Source organism: Lagenorhynchus albirostris, chromosome 13 (genome assembly GCF_949774975.1).
Source record: "Lagenorhynchus albirostris chromosome 13, mLagAlb1.1, whole genome shotgun sequence".
Taxonomy (NCBI): Eukaryota; Metazoa; Chordata; class Mammalia; order Artiodactyla; family Delphinidae; genus Lagenorhynchus; species Lagenorhynchus albirostris.
In genome coordinates, this window is record NC_083107.1 from 5,260,874 (window position 1) to 5,279,797 (window position 18,924).

An 18,924-nucleotide genomic window follows, 5' to 3' on the forward strand; every position below is an offset into this window, starting at 1 on the left:
GGTATGATAATATTTTGGATGCGTTAGAAAGGTTTTCAAATTTTAGAGATACATAATGACATAACAAAGAGTGAAAACTTCTAAAGTCTATAATCTATTTGAAAATATTTCAGCATATAAAAACATAAAATAAATATTCCTCTCCACCACAGGCTCACATTGAGTTCCAGTAGTTGGGTATTTGTAATAAATACTAAATACACTGGCGTGCTTTAAGACAGGAACTCAATTGTGAGTATCATTAACACGTACATCAACCACTCTGACTCATTTACTTAAGGCGACAGAATTTTTAAGTAGTTTTTACAAACATATTCAACCCGAGTCTGATGATCAAATATGGGTTTTACATCAGGATCAAAAAGTGCATTATTGATACAAGTCCCTAGAGGTCACTCTAATAGTTTACATATATTTGTGACCAAAGCAAAGCTGCAAAGCTCTTTAACAACACTCTAAAATTTCACACAGACGAAGCTATTGTTATATATTGCCAGTATTTTTAAAATAATAAATATCTGATTATAATATATTCTTCAAGTTAAAAAGAACGGCAAACAGGGCAGAAGCACTGAATTTACTCAGGACAAAAAAATTTCTACCGACAACGGAGTGACACACAGCCCCACCCCACCTTGAAAGCAGCATCATACTTAGTAACAGAACAGGGGTGATGCAGAATGGACTAAAAAAAAACAGCCTCAAGATACTGTCCCAGCAGATGTGCCCCTGCAGCAGGGGTCCATGTGGTCCTCAGTGAAGCAGCAGGAAGGGGGACTGGAGGCGGAGCCCCACCCGCAGGAAGGCAGGGCCGGCACCTCACCCTGTAATCATAGGTGGCGTCGGGGTTCTCGTCACAGGCGATGACCTCGGGAGCCATCCAGTACGGGGTGCCTATGAAGGTGTTTCTCCTCCCCACGGTCCTGTCCAGCTGAGCACTCACACCGAAATCCACTGTGGCAGGAAGAGGAAGGAGGGGAAGGAGAACACAATTAACAAACCAGTCGACGGCAAGGTGAAGAATGTGAGCACCAGAGGCCTTCAGAGTAAACCACACAGAAACACTGCACAGACTGCAACCTCCCACCAACAGGGATAAGGGGCACCCTCTCCAGGGCCAAGCCACCAAGACGGCAGACGCTCGACCAGCCTGGGAGCTCCCTGGACGCTGGACCCGCCACCTCCCTGAGCATCCCAACAGCGACCGCCAGAGGGACTTCCGGATGAGCCAGGAGCACGGGGAAAGGGAGTCAGGAGCCAGGCTAAGCAGCAAGCCCCGCTCCCAAGCCTTAAATAAGACAGAAGGAGAAACGGGGTAACGTTTCCAGCTAACTGCACTGGGGCAGGGTATTAGATCACGTGGCACGTCCATCACATACCAAGCTTCACCTCTGCGTTCTCGGTCAGCAACACATTCTGGCCCTTGATGTCCCGGTGAATCACGTGATGGATGTGGAGATGCGCCAGTCCCTGAGCAGGAAAGTCAGGTCTGGATTTAGTTCTCTGTCGCTACAAGGGACTAGCCCAGAACACACCCTTTATAATAAAGTGTGCACACAGGCCAGAAGTTTCTGGGAACATAAGATTCAACCTCAGTGCATTTCCAGCAAGACATCACCCATGACACCACACAGAGAGAGGCACCCACGATCCCAATGGGGCAGGGTTACCACCTTCTAGCTGCTCCCCAGCAGGACCATCCGCAGTGTCTCTGCTGTCATTTGCGCTATTTGTGTGCAGGGTGGTTCCTTTCCCACGCTGCACGCCTATCTTGCAATGGCCGACCCTGGGGGCAGATCTGAACTACACGCACCCAGGGGAAAAGCAAAGGGCGGGAGTGGGCTTTAAGGTCTGGCCCTTGAATCCAGCCTGGTTTTCCCACCAAAGAGCGACAAACTGCTAACTACTGATCGACCCGACCTCCACCCCACGTGCAAAACAACTCTGCCATCAAAAGAGCTTTATGTTCAAGTATCTTTCTTTCCCAAGGAAATAAATCCTACTGGGCACACAGCACTTTCTGATGACCTCGCATCTGGAACGAAGCCCAGAGAAGGCCTCTGATGAGAGGTGGTGGGAGAACAAAAATACAGTTTTCATCCAAATATGGTCAGAAAACCCAAAAGGCATCATTCTCACAACTCATTTACTTGTCCTGACTTTAGCTAGAGAAGCCAAATCGACAGCCTGCCTCCGTAAGCTACAAGCAGCCTATTAACTCCCTAACGTCTCAATTCAAAAAGCGCAGATGAGAAGTAACGACTCCTTTGATTTGTCCTGTTTAACTTCTTTGTGGGGTTTTATTGTCATCGTTACCTTGTAGGCTATGAATTAAATGTAACAGCTGCCCTAGAACATTCATTTTTCTAACATGGGGGTTTCTAAAATCATTTACCAGTCTGCCTGTGAAACAGAAGAGAGCTTATGTCATGGCTCTGTGTGTTTTTCCAGCACTCAGGATGTGCAGTGTTACACCACAAAGCACCAAGTAGGGCGGAAAGCACTAAAAGCATACGGCATCTTCATGGTATCGTTAGGAAGAAACTCCCTCCTTTCAGCCCGGTGTACCTTTGAACAGTGGAAGAAGAGATGAAAAACTGCAGCTTCCCTCTTTCGTAATTCCTACTTTTATTACTTCAGTTCATTTTTTATTCTCTTAATGTTCACAAGCCCCCCTTCTCACACTTCTCCAGAATTATCTTAGCAGCAGACGTTAAGCAGCCACGTCTTCTCAGACGAACGTGGCCTGCCTGCACTCTGGTTCCTGTCGAGCAATCCCTGTCCTAGGGCTGCGGTTACTGCCTCTGGGAGGGCCCGCTGCTGGCGTGTCTGCCAGCTCGTACAGCGCAGGAGCCCGAGCCGCGAGGATCTGCGCAGCGGACACAGTCTTCCTGAATGAAGGGCCTGGGAGGGAGGGCGTGTTCCACCGCCCCCGCCATGGTGAGCTACAGTCCTTCCACTTCGGCAGAGATGGCAAGTCCAGTACACAGTCAGCGTCTGTCCAAGAGCAAATGAATCAAGGTCCACAACTCGGAAACATGGTCCTGTAAGTCCGTCGCATTCACAGAATGAAGCAGCAGTCAAAGGCCGTCTTCGGTGCCGGTTGGGAGAGGCTGTAACTGCCCACACTCAGGATGATCTATGCTGGTTTCTATGAAAACGCGAGGCTGCCGTGTGGATGGTGACCATGGAAACGGGCCGGAAGGAACACGCGGCTTCGTGTCTCGAGGCTCTCGGTGGGCCCAGGAGAGCTTTTCTACTGCCGTCTGAGACCCGCGTGCCCACAACTCTCAACCTGCTGAGATCTTCACTCCACAGCAACTGACTCTACCGTCCACCAAGGAACGAGGACGTCTGTCACCACAGAAATCAGCCCCCGGCGTGCCTCTGGGACGCCCTGCTTTCCTTCCCCACGAGCGGCCTTCTCACCACTCTGCTCTCTCTTTCCCAACACTGACTCCCGTGACCCGTTACGAACACACATGAGTACATGATACTGACTCTTCCAGAAGCTTCTGTTTGAGGTTAGTCCATTCAGACGTTCGTCGTAGGAAAAATTCCCATCCTAGATGAAGTGACGTGAAGGAAACTCTCGTTTCAGGTGCCCACGGGGGCGGAAAACATCTGCTGCATCTTGAAAAGATGTTCATTGAGCTACTATGTTCAGGTTGATCTGGGGCCTCAAGCAACCTGGGCTTCTTTCCAAAACTGCTGTCTTGAGTTCAATGGTGGAAAAACAGTTGCACACACTTAGTTACCTACCCACGTGTTATATTAACTGATTCCTGACACTAAAACTCATTTACTTCTCATAATAATGGTACTTCCTTCATAGGACTGGGACCGAGATTTTACATATGAAGAAAGTAAGTCTGGAAAGTTGAGTAACTTGGCAGGGGATGTGCAAAAGGTAAGCAACAGAGGCAGGACTCGAACCCAAGTCTACCTCACTTGGGGCCCATGCTCTTAGCCACTGCTCTCTCCTGCCCACAGGACTCGAACCCAAGTCTACCTCACTTGAGGCCCATGCTCTTAGCCACTGCTCTCTCCTGCCCACCCTGAGGTTTTCGTTATCAAGATAATAAACACACCTGCCCACGCACTGAACTCCCTCACAGCAGTACAGGGCAGGAGGCTTAGCTTCCCATGTTAAGTCTCCTATAATAACCATAAAAGGATCTTGATATTTTTATAATGAAACTTGTATGTGATGATAAGAAGACGGGGTCTCCCATCTCACCCTCTACAACTGGTTTTCCTAGGGGAATTGTCTATTGTCAAGGGCTTTGTAAACTTTCTAAATAAAAAGAAATTCAGACTACCTCTGTATTCTAGACAGCATTTTTTAAAACCTGCAGTCCTCTATGAAACTTAAACGTAAAAAGTGGAGTAAATTTATCTATAAATAAAAAATAAAGTAACATTTTTTTTTATTAGTGATAGGAACATAAGAATTAGATTCCAGTTCAACTCCATAGTCTTTATTTTTAAAATGTGGTCGGTAAATGAAATCCAACCAAGTAACTTAAGTGTGTAATTGAGGGGTAGAGAGAAAAACTGAGCCGGCTGACCAGAGGCAAGAGGCCCACTAGCAACTCACATGCGGTTTTCCAATACGAGATTTTCGAACACCCTGCCTGTGCTGTCAGGACAGCTCTACTACTGAAAGGGATCGTTTAGAAGCCGCTAAAACGGTAGCCAAGAACTTGCTTTGACATAAACCAGCTTTCCAGTTGGCTGTAAATAACATTAAACATTAGAACTGCTCCTCATAAATACTGTCACAGATTCTAACAGTTAATGCCGAAGTCCACAAGATGATTTTGAAAGTCAGCATTTAGCACCATTAATATTGCTTTATAAGCTTAGACACACGATTCCCATAAACACAAGAGTTAGGGATTATTTCTCCTCCTCTCCACTCTGATTTTCTTCTTCATAACTGCAGGATGAATTCAGAGAAATACCAAAAAAAAAAAAAAAAAAAAAAAAATCTATTGTAAGTCTAGTTTCTTTGGATACTTGCCAGACTCAAAACCATGATGTGGCTTAAACCATCAAAGCCAGCTGGTGATACAGAACCCTTGGCTGTCACGAAAAGAATAACCTGTACAGGTCGCAGCTAATGCGCAGAAACCCTCGGGGCCGGGCAAGTGGAAATGGAAACACAAGCCCACGCCTGGCTGCCTCAGCTGTGCCCCACTTACCCTCAGGATCTCCCTGGAGATGTAGGCTATCCAGTCTTCCTTGAGCGTGTTGCCCTTGGTGTTCTTCACGAGGTCTGTGATGGACCCGGCCCCGCAGAACTCCATAACAAGCTGGAGAGAGACAAGACACGCTGCGGCCAACACGTCCCCCCAGTGGCCAGAGCATCACAGATGTCAGCACACACCCGGGTAGGCCGGGGGGGCAGTCTAACCCCCCTCCTTTCCTAAAGGTCTGGGCGCACGACCATTGTGGAGGCACCGAACTCCTGAGAGCATATCTCATCACACCCCATCTATTCGGCACGGACATCCGGTCCAGGAGATCGGCGTCTGCGTGTTCCACGGCGCAGCCTGTGCAGAGGCTCTGAAGCCCCCCTTCTCTCCTGAGCACAGATGCAAGTGGACCGCTTGCTCCTAATCAACGCCCACTCATCAGAAATCTGATCTAAATACCCCTTAACAGGCTTTCCAACTTGCCAGTGTCTAAACTGTTCTATTTTCCACACATCGTGATTCTCAAACTATTTTATATCAACTGCGTTTAGTACAGTTTAAAAATTTCTCTTTGAAAAGAGAAATACTATTTTTAAGCAGCACATCATTTTTTAAAAGACACTATTTACAATAACTAAATGTTTCCACAATACGAACACAAGTATATTTCCAAAGTACTTAGAAAATAAATTGAGTTGAACTATTCTAAAAATTTAACTGTGTTTGGATACGGGCAATGGAAATAAAGGTAACTGTTTCCCTTTTACTATCCTAACTTTGCAAACAGTCTCTAATGGCTTTTTTAAAAATTAGAAGAGTATTCATCTATCTTCCTGCCCTATAAGCCCAGTACCTTTGGCATAACGTGATAACCACAGATCTGACACTGTCTCGGTGTCATCATCTTGAATAGAAATGTATTCAATAAGAGATATGGTTGAATATGTATAAATTCTATAAATTTCCCTGGAGTCCACTGTTCTTAATAAATTACTAAACTAAGTTTGTTTTCTTGCAATTTGTCTCTCATTCCAACATAGTAAAGAAAGATTCATTTAGTTGAGATTCCACACTAATTAATTTCCATCAAGTTTTTATCACATTGCTTTCATTTTCAAGCTAATTTCCTTGCTATTTTGTTACTTTTTTTTTTTAATGTGCCATTTTATTCCCAAAACACAAGTTAACTCTTTTTCCTGCGATGTGAAATCAACACCAAAATAAACATTCAGGACACCTTCCACTGAGAAGGCCAGGGAAGATACCAGATGTTACCCCTTTTTCTTTGCTTTTCTCTCCCCTCCCCCCCGGAAGGTTCTTAATGCCCTTTTAAATACAAAGAGGAAACCCCCCAGAATGCTCAGGAAATGTCCGCCTACCCAGAGTTGGTCATCGTGTCCTGGGGGGCTCTTTTTAATGAAAGCACCGTAATACGTTGCAATATTTCTATGATGAGAATATTTCTTCAGCATATTTATCTCCAGCTTGATTTCCTCCTCTTCATCCTTAAGAAAAAATAAAAATAAAATGTGCAGCTTTTGAATGACATGCAGGATTTTACTTTCTCCACATGCAGGCAATCAGACGTTCCCAGCCCCTCCAGCAAGGGAGAGACACTTTACTCTTGTGCCAGTAATCGGGGACTTGCGGCGACGCATCCTTTGAAATGTGATTACGAGCTCTGCAAGAAGAAATACAAGCACAAAAGGTAAAGATGAAACAGGAAGCAGCAGGGGCAGAGGGCACGCGTGGCCTGGCTCTTCCACGGGCCACGTAACCCCAGGCAATTCACTCCACTTCTCTGGGCCTCAACTGGCTCATCTGTAAAAATGGGAGGAAAAAGAAAACTGGCTGATACTACTTCAAATGACTAGCAAGGGCTGCTTCTTTTCTAGAGAACATTTGTGAGTATAAATCGTCCGACGCACTTAAGGTTCAGCTCTGAGAGCATCACACAGCACCATCACCCTGGGTCGGGGGCAGGGGCCAAGCTCAGGGACCCTGTGGTCCTGGATGGACAGCGCCCCCAAGAGACTCGGGCCAGTCCAGGAGCCCAGAAACATAAACACCACTCAGTGGCGGCAGGTTGTCCCTAGACTGGGCTCATCCCCCCGCCTCTTGCTTTACTAAAATAAGACAAGCAGAGGAAGAAATGAAGAGTCTGTATGAGAAGATTAGAGGGAGAATGAAGGGGACAGGTGGTGACAAAGGTCCGGAAAATAAAAATAAGTTGCTCTTGTGAATGTTGAGGTCTCCGCCTTCTCCCACACCCACCCCTCCCCACCCCGCCCCGGGGAAAACCGCATCATCGGGGGCATCCCGTGCCCTGCTGCACACACGGACACGGGGAGAGGGTAACGCCAAACCACCTGCAAAGAGTCATCCGAAGAAAGGTTTACAGGTAGCATGAGAATGAGAGGAAAGCAGAATTAAAGTGAGAAAAAAGAGAGAATGTGCAGGAATAGGGAAAACCTGCCTTGGTTAGAAAAGGGGTGTTTGAGGGAAGATAAAGAAGATCTTTGAGCAAAGCCTCATAACCAGATCTCTAGAATTCCCTTTATTTCATGTATTTTCAACAGGAAATGATGAGTGGTTCCCTAAAACCTCCTGACTTTTCTACACTGACACACTCCTTCCACTTTAGCTGATATCCTTCCCTCTCCAGGGAAGACTCAGGGATTCTGAGCCACACAGGTACGTGTATATGCACATGTGTGCGCGCACACACGCACACACACAAAACCTACTGTTGCAGCCTAGCATCTCCAAGAACCTTTCATAAGGCCTCACAGACCTAAAGTAAGTTCGGTTTGCAAACACTGCTCTTAGGGCAACATCATTAATTAGATATTAACAGTGAGACCAAATGAAAAAAGAAAATGTCTTTTTAAAAACAACTTTCAGTTCGTCATTACTGCTTAATAAACCCAATACCCACGAAAACACGTAATCATCCAACACCGGTGATTCTCATGGCGATGGCTTCCAGCTCGGTCCAGATACGTAAGTATGAGACTACTGCGGCATACAGATGACAGGCGTGATTGTCATGGGACTTTGGCAGACGATGACAGAAATATGAAGCAGAGTCACATGGCCAAGCACAGTCTAGACACTAGTCTGTGTAATAATTCTCATTCAAAACCGATATATATGTAAATCACACCAAATGCATATGAATTTCAATGGCCATGGTTAAAGCCGCAATGAACAATAAGAGGCTGAACAACTAGGATAATTAAGTAGCTTAATTCTAAACAAAACCAGGGCTTAGCCTGGCTAGTATTACACAGTCACACCCCTCTATCTGGGGCCTTTACAGTGTAGAAACTTTATACTATAAAACGTAAAGGGCAACAGGTTTTGTTCATACTGGGCACAAGAAAGCACGCCCCAAGCAGAATTAGGAAGCCCCACCCATCCACAGCTGTATCTTACGTCACATTCGTGCCCATGCTGTGGGAGGACCACCACCTGCCGGCACCGGGGCCCTGCTCTCTCTGGATCGCAGCTCACGACTCGCCGCCCACAGTCTCTGGCTTCCTGGGCAGCCAGGACACCCCAACGAGGCCTGTCGAGACTGACACGTTCCTAACAAAAATGAGCGCGAGTCTGGCCACAGCCTCGCTCCTGCTGGAAAGGAGGTGGTGTTACTCCAGGATTAGAAAGTCAACTAAAGGTGTGATTTTTTTCCTCTTATCCAAAACCAGTAAACCTGTAAGGATCTGGGGTACAAAGACTAAACAAAAACAAAAGGAACAATGCTGAACTAGAATAGGGAAAAACCAACACACTACTGATTTTCATTTTCTGTGCTAAGAGCGCAGCCACTCACTTCATGCAGTAATGTGTGCCTTCCCGGACGGAAGGCGGGACTTCATTGCTCCCTCCCTAACCCTTCCTAGGGGCCTCCACCCGCCCCCCACGCTGCCTAAGTCACCCCAGGGTCTTTAGTCCCTGTGATGCTCTGCCAGTAGGCTTCACTTCTGGACAGAAAGCAAACGCTACCTACAGTTCTCCCACAAGCAGCTTCCTGAGCGATAATTAAGGGGCTTGACATACTGTGACTGGTTTTGACATATGTTTTCTTTTAGTGACAAAAACCAGTGTCTTCCAGGATCTAACGCGTTCACCGCTCTGCATGAGAACCACCAAGACCCTCCGTCGGCGCCTGAGGTTTCTGGAGGCACTGAGTTAAAATCCTCCCACGTCTTACACGTTTAAAGATCCCCGTAGGCTTAAATGCGGTACTGCTCACCGGTGTGAAAAGCACTTAACATGCACACGGGCAATACTGCTGGAGGACCATCACGGCACAACACATCTCCCTGAACCTAAGATGCTGCCAGACAGACACCCAATCCCTTTTCGTGACGAAACTATGATTCACCATCAACCATGAGACGCAGGCTGTAACCTCTTCGAAACTGGGCTGCAAGTTACAAACAATGAAATATGACATAAGAACAGCTTAAACACAGTTTGGTAACAGCTTTTCTAATATGACTGAAACATCCAAATATTTTCCGAAAATACAGTAATCAGATCGATGTCTCTTGCCAGAATACTTCCGGGGTCTTAATAGTCAAATCCTGGAAGCAGATGAAACTGAACTACAAATACTGAGAGGAAAACATACTGTCCTCTCAAATCAACATTTCAGGATAAGGATTATATATACTTTGAAACATTCCTTCTCTGGCTTCTCTGATTTTCAAATAGATGGCTATTGCACAGTTTATAAAGTAAAAAGGCACTCAGCACCACTAACTGTCATTCACTGTCTAATTATGAGTGCCCACCTTGGAGGAAAAGCATCAGAAATGCAGAATCTACCAACAGTTTGGAGCCAACTGCAGCTGGAATCCTAATCACGACTAATGCTTATAATATAGTGTCTTACACGGTGTCTTTAGGGTAATAACGAACCAACTTCTGAGTTCGAATCTCCCTTCAGTCATTAGGTGAAAACAAGTTTGCTGTTCTCATTCCAGTATTTAAACGCATGCGCACCACCACCAAAAACAAACACCTCATTTTGCCAGAAAAGATACAGCGGAAAACAGACTTAGAACAGACTAACTGCATTTTAAAAGCGATGACAAATCCCACATTTGCAAAGAAAGTGGATGTAGCAAAGCTCCATGAGGAAGTGATATATCCAAGTGTCCCGGCCGAGTCCAAACGCCTCTGCCCTTCATCCTCCCCTTTAGGAGGCCACAGTCACGTACAGATGGAAAAAAAAAAAATTAAGGGTCACTTGAGAGAGGAGAGGGGACATTTGGGGAGGTCTCCTCCAGGGATGAGGCAGCTGCCAGCCCCCGGTGATCTAAGGCAGCTGATGCCAATTAGCATTCTGGACTCTCCCCAGTGGGAGCAAACTCGGCAGAAAAGGTCTTTGTCTCAGGCTAAGACTAGGGAGGAGTTTTCCTTTGCCTTCCTTGGCTGCTAGAGGACAGAGTGGGGGGGGGGGGGGGAGTGTACATCTGAATCGTGGTCATCTTCAAAAGCAGCTGTGGGTTTGGGAGTCATAGGAAAAGTCCTGTCCACTCCATAGTCTGAGCACAGAGCAGTGCATAGGACTAGTAGGGTTTCTTAATGACTCCTTAAAATGTTGTTTAAACTCTCTTGTTACCAAAATTCTGTCTCCTTCCACTGCCAGCAGGCAGACCTCCAATGAGCCCGACTGGGAGGACCCAGGAGGTCTGGGGGGTACTCCCCCCAGCAGCCCCTCCTTACAGAATTAAGCCTACTCATTAAGAGCTGAACAAAAACAGGAAGGGCCATTCATTATTCACTCTATCTTTACTAGATGGAGAGAATACTAATAAAATGAAATACACGAGCATCTCTGGCAGATTTCACCACCAAAAGGTATATACTTAGAATGAAAATAGCCATTGAATATCCATTTTAGAAAAAAGTTTACAAGCTTGTTTTAGTTAACGACTACCAAACCCTTCTTTACGGGACTGTGAACTGGCAGAGAAATGAGGGCAGATCACCTTTGACTTGGCAAACCCCAGCGACACCTGAGAGTGTTATTCAGTATCACACCAAGCTGAATTAACCAAAACTAATTTTTATGACTCAGACATATGAAAGGTTCTGCAACTTAACCTCACTGATAATTCAACCAGACAGAGGCGAACACGACTCTGCAGGGAAGCTTCTAGAGCAAAATGAAGGTCCAGGATCTGGTCGAAGGAAGGAATGGAACGTTCTTTAAAATTAATCCGCATCCATCTCAGAAGACCCATCAGCTCCAGAACAAAAACCCCAACAGAAAAATGACAAAATTAACATAGCTGCACTCGTGACATCTTACTCAACAAGGAATACCGCCTTGAACACATTTCAGACAAAAAGACATGCTCCCTAGTTTTGCTACTGAGCCAATGGACTTCTGAGACCCCAAAGTCTAACCCTAACGGCCCTGAAGCGCTTAACCTGCTCTTTCTGTCGACAGACACCACCACGTAGGACTTTACTTGACTCAGCAAAGTGTTCTATGAAATCTGCTATATTTCAGCGAGGCTGTGTCACTCAACTGGGCTCTAAGAGCAGCGTGGTAAAGAAGAGAACTACAGAGCAGCACCGTCCCCCGGGATGGGCATGGCGGGGTGGTAACTTCAGACTGTGACAAGACGGTGCAGGACGGCAAGTACAACCCGTTTTCCTCAACATCACTCACTCACGAAAAACCTGGGGAGACTGGTGCTTGCAAGGAGGCCAAGACACACCTCTGGGATGACCCCTCAACAACAAGCACGGCATGGCGAATGAACACGGTGAGCTAACTCGAATCACAAAGTCAGGTAAGACCCATCGCTATTTTCTCCAGGATCTAAACGAAACTATGAGAACTTTCCAAAGTGTCAAGCCCCAATTAACAGGACACAATTCCCCAGGGTACAAGTTGCTTCGACAGTCTAACTTGAAATAAGTCACATCAACACTTGATTTTGGAACCCATCCATTTTCCTTCTCCACTGGGGACCCTTTAGTATTGGCCCCTAAAGTAAGAGCTGAAACCTAGGTCCCGACAGAGATGGAAAGCAGATCTCCTGGGTAAGGCCCAGAGTGACCAAAATCAAATCCTCCACCAAAACACTTGATTGTCACCCCAAAATATGCTCTTTGACATGGGATTATTTTAAGCTAAAGGGACTTGAAAAGCAGCAGGGACAAAAAAGGTGCTCTGACCTCCCCTTTTCTCCCTGAAAGCAAGCGATAAAACTCCCATATGAAAGGCATCCTTCCTATACCAACTGGAAAAAACATTCTTATCACCAGAGCCAGGGGATTGAGGCCAAAAGAATTCTGTACAAGCAAGCCTCTCATCTTCTGTTAGCTGTCCCATATGGTTTAGTTACTGGTCCACAACAGCATCTCTCTGTTCAACCTGGTACACAGACAGAGTCTTCTTTGAGTCTTCATTTTCCTTGTGAAGGCGCCCATGTATATACGAGATAGACCAGTTAGCAAACCTGTCTGTTTTCGTCTTGTTAATCTTTTATTACATGATCAAGAACCTAGAAGGGTAGAAGGAAAGGGTTTTTTTCCTCCCCTACATAACCAAACTTGTAATTATATTATGAGACCAGAAAGAGATCAGTAATCCAAAATGCTCAGAAGATGACAAAATAATATATTCTTAACATCAGCATTTTGCCATTGGCAACACCAGTGTACAAGTATATTTAGATAACTCCACACGTTTCAATGTGTAAGAAAGAAAAAAGAAGAACTGCGCCCAAAGATTACCTCTGGATTACAGAGGTTTTCTTCTTCAACTTGTCCAATTCTCAACAATACTATTTTCCTATGTGGGGGAAAGTTAAAGAGTAGAGGCGTTAACTCCATAAGCTTCCTAATGAGTTTCCTTCTGGCCGTTCGCATGTCCAGCTCCCCCGCCCTCCCTGGACAGGGGGCCCTCACGCCCCCCTTGCTGGTCCCGAGTCACCGCCAAGCTCCCCGCTCCAGCCGCTCACTCCAGCGCTCAGCTGTACGGGGAGGGCGAGGGGAGTTTGAAGATCGGGAACCTTGCTGGTTAACCTGCCTGCCGCTGGGTCAGCGTCACCCAGAGCTCGGACCTCCACGGTCACGTCTTCCTGTTGGCTCCAATGGTACCAATCCAGGCCCATGACTTCCTGAGATCAGAAATTTCCAAGCTCAAGTTGTTTCCGGAGCAGAGGAGAGGTACCTGGAGCCCGGGATCAGCCATCGCGCCGGCTTCACCTTCCTGACCTGCCCGAGGGCCCTGGACAGAGTCTTGCCTCTGTGCCCACGCCCTTCCCTAAGCCAGGGGCGAACTCCACCAAGAGCACTGCGCACACGTTAAAACCTGAAAGCCAGGCCCTAGTAAGCGGTGGCAAGAAGGGGCACAGCTCTGGAGGAGCTATGAATGTGGACAACATCACACGTCTGTGCGTTTCTGTCTGGCCCCATCGCGCACTCACACGCACAGAGCCCCTGCTTACACAACTGACACGGCAAGTCAGTCGAAGGCTGGCTCTGAAAATAGTCTGCAAGTGAAAAGGACAAAGGCCAAACTTCTGTTCCTGGCTAAGAAGGAGGGTCAAGGGCCAGATGTACTCCCACTTGAACAACTACAATAGATAAAATGAATGAACGAGTTTTAGGACCCTGGACACCAGGGATTGAAGGACAGTGAGCTCTGAGAGACAGGAACACCAGGAAAGACCTACAAATGCCGAGCTGCTGCCCTGGGAGATTCCAGGCTGCAGCAAAGCGAGAGGAAACCCCACCGAAGCCCAGAGGATGCTGAGCTGAGGACACAGAGCTGAGGGCAGCTGGAGCGTGCAGGACAGAGGTCAGGGAGGAGAGATGCAGAGACGGGCAGGAGATCTGAGCAGAGCACCCAACACATCCTCCTGAGGTCAGGGGAGGACCCCCAGAGGACCGGGGAACAGCGCCTGCTGCCACTGTCCAGACTGGAAAATCTCATCATTCACAGGAACGTGGGCACAGCATTCAGGAGGCTCCTGCCTCAGCAGTGCGGTAAAACTAGCTCTAGACTAAATGCTGATCTGACCCCAAGGAACGGACCTTAAAAGGCTCAGACGGATTCCAAGTAACTAACTGCATCCCAGGCGAAAGCTCAAGAATATTACAAGAATATAAAATGTCCAAATACCCGATAAGGTACAAATCACATGGCTGGCATCCAATTAAAAATTACCAGTGTGCAAAGAAGTGGGAACGAATGCCCATTGGGGGGGGGGGGTGTGTGGAAGGGGGTCAACTGAAATGAACCCAGGTAATGGAATCAGCGGACAAGAACACCACACCACCTACAACCTACAGCCTTGCAGGTAATACCCACTAAGCCTTTTGGGGCATCTGCCGGTGAAGGAATCTGAGACTCAATTTGTTTTATATGCCTCATTAAACTAGAACCCAGGGTGTTCAGAACACAACAACTTGGACTTACAGATGTTTTGATTCCTCTACCAGGGTGGAAGGCTAAAGACCCTCACCTCCCAACAACACAGAGACCATCTGGTCCCACTTTCCCACCACTAAAGGAATATCATCATAATTTTGAAGAATTTAAGTCACACACAGGAAATCAACTGAACAAAATTAATGTGCAAAATATGCTTTTGATAAGATCATTAAAATAACTTTTGTTTGATCTCAATTGCTATAAGCAAGCTATTCAGTTTATGCCTGAATCACAAGTATAGAAATTGCCCAAATCAAGCAAGCAATAGACCACACTCTCTGCCGGCGCAGTGAAGTGTTCTCTGCCACGGTCGGGATGGGTAGTGACTGGTGGTGGACGGTGTCCAGCGGCCAGAATTTACAAAGATCAGTGATATTCTAGTTCTGACCTCGAGCATCACAGTGGCCAAGCAAAGATTTTGGGGCATGTTTCATGGTTTTACCTTGACCTTTCCCTCACCCTTCCTGTCTCCCTCACCTCCCACCCTCACGAGCTACCCTAATTCCTGCTTATATGATCTGTGTCATGATATACCACAGCAGGTGAGAGCAAGAGGAAAAAGCAGCAAGGACAGTCTAGAGAACAGTAATCAGATCTTCCTTCGGTCAGCTATCTTGCAAGCATCACGGAGTTAAGCCAAAGTAGGAAGTAAGTACCTCCAACCTGGCTCCTGGCGCTTCCTGGATAACAGAAATCTGCAATCGTGTGCCAATCGTGGCAACAAGGAAATAAGCCTTGGTGTAAAGGTGTGTTCTGTTACTTTCAAATAATTCTCTTCACTGTGGTAATCTGCGTATCTGGAAAGGGATTCCCTCTTTGCTCTGAAATGGCAGCTTCCACTCAAATACCATGGACTGGCCTGACACAACTTTACACCTGGAGAAGTGTCTGGGGGATCTTCATGGAAACCACGTGTGAAGAGCCCTTCCCTCAGCTCTGAGGATTCAAAGATGCTTCCACAGAGTGACTCAAGAAGACAAGGACCGAGTTCCACAAGTCTTTGGGGCAAACAGAAAACAGAAGCAAGATATTCTAACTCCTGACAGACACCCCCTTTCCAAAAGCTTTTAGGCAACGAAATGCAGGTAAGTGCATCACGGGCAACATTACACGGCATCCGCGCTCATCCAGGAGGACTTGCGCGGATGTGGACCGCCCCAGTGCTTCTCAAAACTCCTTACTTGGGCCTCCTGGTGGTGCAGTGGTTAAGAATCTGCCTGCCAGTGCAGGGGACACAGGTTCGAGCCCTGGTCCGGGAAGACCTCACATGCCGCGGAGCAACTAAGCCTGTGAGCCACAACTACTGAGCCCGCGTGCCACAACTACTGAAACCCGTGCACCTAGAGCCTGTGCTCCGCAACAAGAGAAGCCACCGCAGTGAGAAGCCCGCGCACTACAACGAAGAGTAGACCCTGCTCAACGCAACTAGAGAAAGCCCGCGTGCAGCAACGAAGACCCAACGCAGCCAAAAAAATATATATATATATGTGTATATATATATATATATATGTGTATATATATATGTGTGTGTATATATATATATATATATATTTTAAAGTTTACTTGGCTGCCCCCCACCCCTTTAAAAACAAAAAACCTCCTTGGTTGTGAGTGATGGTGCCTCACGACCGTGGGTGGAGAAAAGCTACAGGATAGCCTCAGTGATTAAACCTCGTCTCCTTATTTTCCAATTCCAACTAGGAAAATAATCTAAAACGCCTCTCCCTTCTACTTTCCCCGACTTTTTTTTTTTTTTTTTTGCGGTACTCGGGCCTCCCACTGCTGTGGCCTCTCCCGTTGCGGAGCACAGGCTCCGGATGCGCAGGCTCAGCGGCCATGGCTCACGGGCCCAGCCGCTCCGCGGCATGTGGGATCTTCCCGGACCGGGGCACGAACCCGCGTCCCCTGCATCGGCAGGCGGACCCTCAACCACTGCGCCACCAGGGAAGCCCTACTTTCTCCTACTTTTTAGAAACATACCAAATCACGTGAAGAGAGAAAATGGGAGGAATATAGAACCCTAACCCTGAGCCCCAGACATGCCCCTGAGCAGCCGACGGGGGTCTGACCCTGTAGGATCCACCCCGCCGCCCAGACTAGACGGGGGACTGACCTCGAGTCTTAATAAAACCCAAAGGGAAGCTCTGCTGTGAGCCAGACCAATCCATTCAGGTACAGCCCACGGTACAGATGGTCCTTCTTGGGAAAAGTCTTGAGGGATGCTTTATACTCCGTCAGCAATTTATACAATGTGTCCCCGAGCCTCCCAGCTGGAGACAACCTTCCCCCCAGAACAGCCACCTCCCCCCAGCTCTGCACCACAGTCACACCAGCTGCACGGCTCAAGCTGCAGAAGAACCTAGAAAGGCAACGAAAACATCCAGTAGCATAAAAACCATGCATCTGGGGACAGACAGATCGTCATCTGTCTCAGCACTCAGCCCCACAAAACCCCGCTTAAAATCTACCTCCTGGGCTTCCCTGGTGGCGCAGTGCTTGGGTGTGCTCACCCATCCAGCACAGAGGGAGAGGTCCCTGTTACGGCATCATATATAAGCCTGCTGCAATACGGTTTGCTGGTGCAAAGGCTCTCTCACTGAGGACCCTAGTCCTGGAAGGCTTCTCCTCCCGCGAGCTGCCAGCTCAGTCTTCTGAACCAGGCTCACGTCCCAGGGATGGGTCCCAAAGCTGACAACGGTGCCTGGCACCTCGCTCCCCACCCGGCCCACCCTCCCTGCTCTCACAGCAGCGAGAAGCCCGCGTACCGCGCAAAAAAAAAAAAAAAAAAAAAAACAAATCTACCTCCTCTGTGAGGACGTAAGCTCCAGGAAGGCAGGGCCTCCACCCTGCTCACGTCCATGCCCCTAACAGGCCCTGTCAGACTAAAGGTGTGCACTGTGTACAGCTGGATGCTGCTGAGACAGGTCATCTTTAAAGTAAGAAATAAAAAGTTAAAAAGAGTAAATCTCTGAGCCTCAGTTTCCCTGCATGCAAGAGGAGGAAACTCTACTCCATTCTTGGCTGCAGAGTCACACCCCAGGGTGGAGGAATAGGAAAGTCAGGTAACACGCAAAGACCCCCATGGCGCCCGGCACACGGCAGGTACTCAAACGTGAGGTTCGGAAAACGAACTACAATGATCTTTTGCTCTACAAACTGAGGTAATACAACTCCGAACACGAAGCGTGCCTGCGGCAGCCTGTCAAGGGCAACCCCGTGAACTCAGGCCAGCAAACTCGGCGTCACCCGCCCTCGGGCAGCAGGTACGTGGACACTTGCCAGGCTTACCGACTCCCTGCTGTGACGGCTGAGAGGCCAAGCGAGGGCGCCGGCCCCGGCAAGAGCAACAGCCGGATCCTGAAACGGTCGTCCCACTGTAAGCTGACTGCACGGTCTGCTCAGGTCTCCTGCTGGAGAACAGTTAGCGACGTGCGTCTTCCACGACGTGTCACCTGCTCATACAAGGACGCACCGATAAACTACAGGGGCTCCTCCTGGGAAAATGTGGAGAGATGCCAAAACTCCAGATACCAAAAAGATGGGAGGAGAGAGAGAACCAATTATCTTCATTATGTGATTCATTTAGAAGGAAGATGACTCAGTGCTGAGATTGGTATTAATCAACTGTATTCTGAAGCTTTTAAGGAGCGTCACAGCTACGAGGGGGACAAACTTGCCCTGCTACAGCTTCATTCCCAGTATTTTCATTCTGAGACACGCTGTGATCACAATAAATGGCACTGCTGATGGTGAGTACTATTTGTATTTTATCAGAAAATAATTTTTCTTTTGACTGTGACTTTAAAAGATATACAGAGTTACTGTTTAAAACGTGAATTTTATCGCATACAGGAATAAAAATTGTTTTCCAGAAAACAAATTTTTAATTTTAAGAGTGGAAGACAATAATACAGGATTAAGGCTCTCCGATATAAAGAGGCAAACAAACAGTTTCCACAAATTTTGAAGATGCAACTTCAATATCGTATCTTAACCTCACTTCTTTTACCTCAGATAGTCCCCTATCCCCTCAACCAGCATTTATTTAAAGCAAAGGAAAGGTGTAGATCCCTCTGTTTTTACATCACAGGAAAGATAAGCGATCAGCAAACTTTTTGTTATTAATCACTTTATATAGAACTTCAGGGCAGGGTACTACATACACAGTTCACAAAACTGTAGTAAGTCATGCTGGTCTAAAAATAGCTCCGTGAGATCACATTACCTAATCCATTTTCCCCCTTTTACACG

General features: G+C 47.2%; 1 protein-coding gene across 44 annotated transcripts in view; it reads right to left on the reverse strand.

Annotated features, from left to right (window-relative positions):
* Nucleotides 1–18,924, reverse strand: part of MAP4K4 (mitogen-activated protein kinase kinase kinase kinase 4) — a 172,178-nt gene that overhangs the window by 52,551 nt on the left and 100,703 nt on the right. For all 44 annotated transcript variants that reach the window (XM_060169503.1, XM_060169502.1, XM_060169506.1 and 41 more), the window contains 4 exons: nucleotides 6,581–6,706; nucleotides 5,208–5,318; nucleotides 1,380–1,470; nucleotides 824–954 (listed from right to left, as the gene is read on the reverse strand). In XM_060169503.1, the coding sequence (XP_060025486.1) occupies nucleotides 824–954; nucleotides 1,380–1,470; nucleotides 5,208–5,318; nucleotides 6,581–6,706 (459 nt within the window). The remainder of the gene's footprint in view (nucleotides 1–823; nucleotides 955–1,379; nucleotides 1,471–5,207; nucleotides 5,319–6,580; nucleotides 6,707–18,924) is intronic.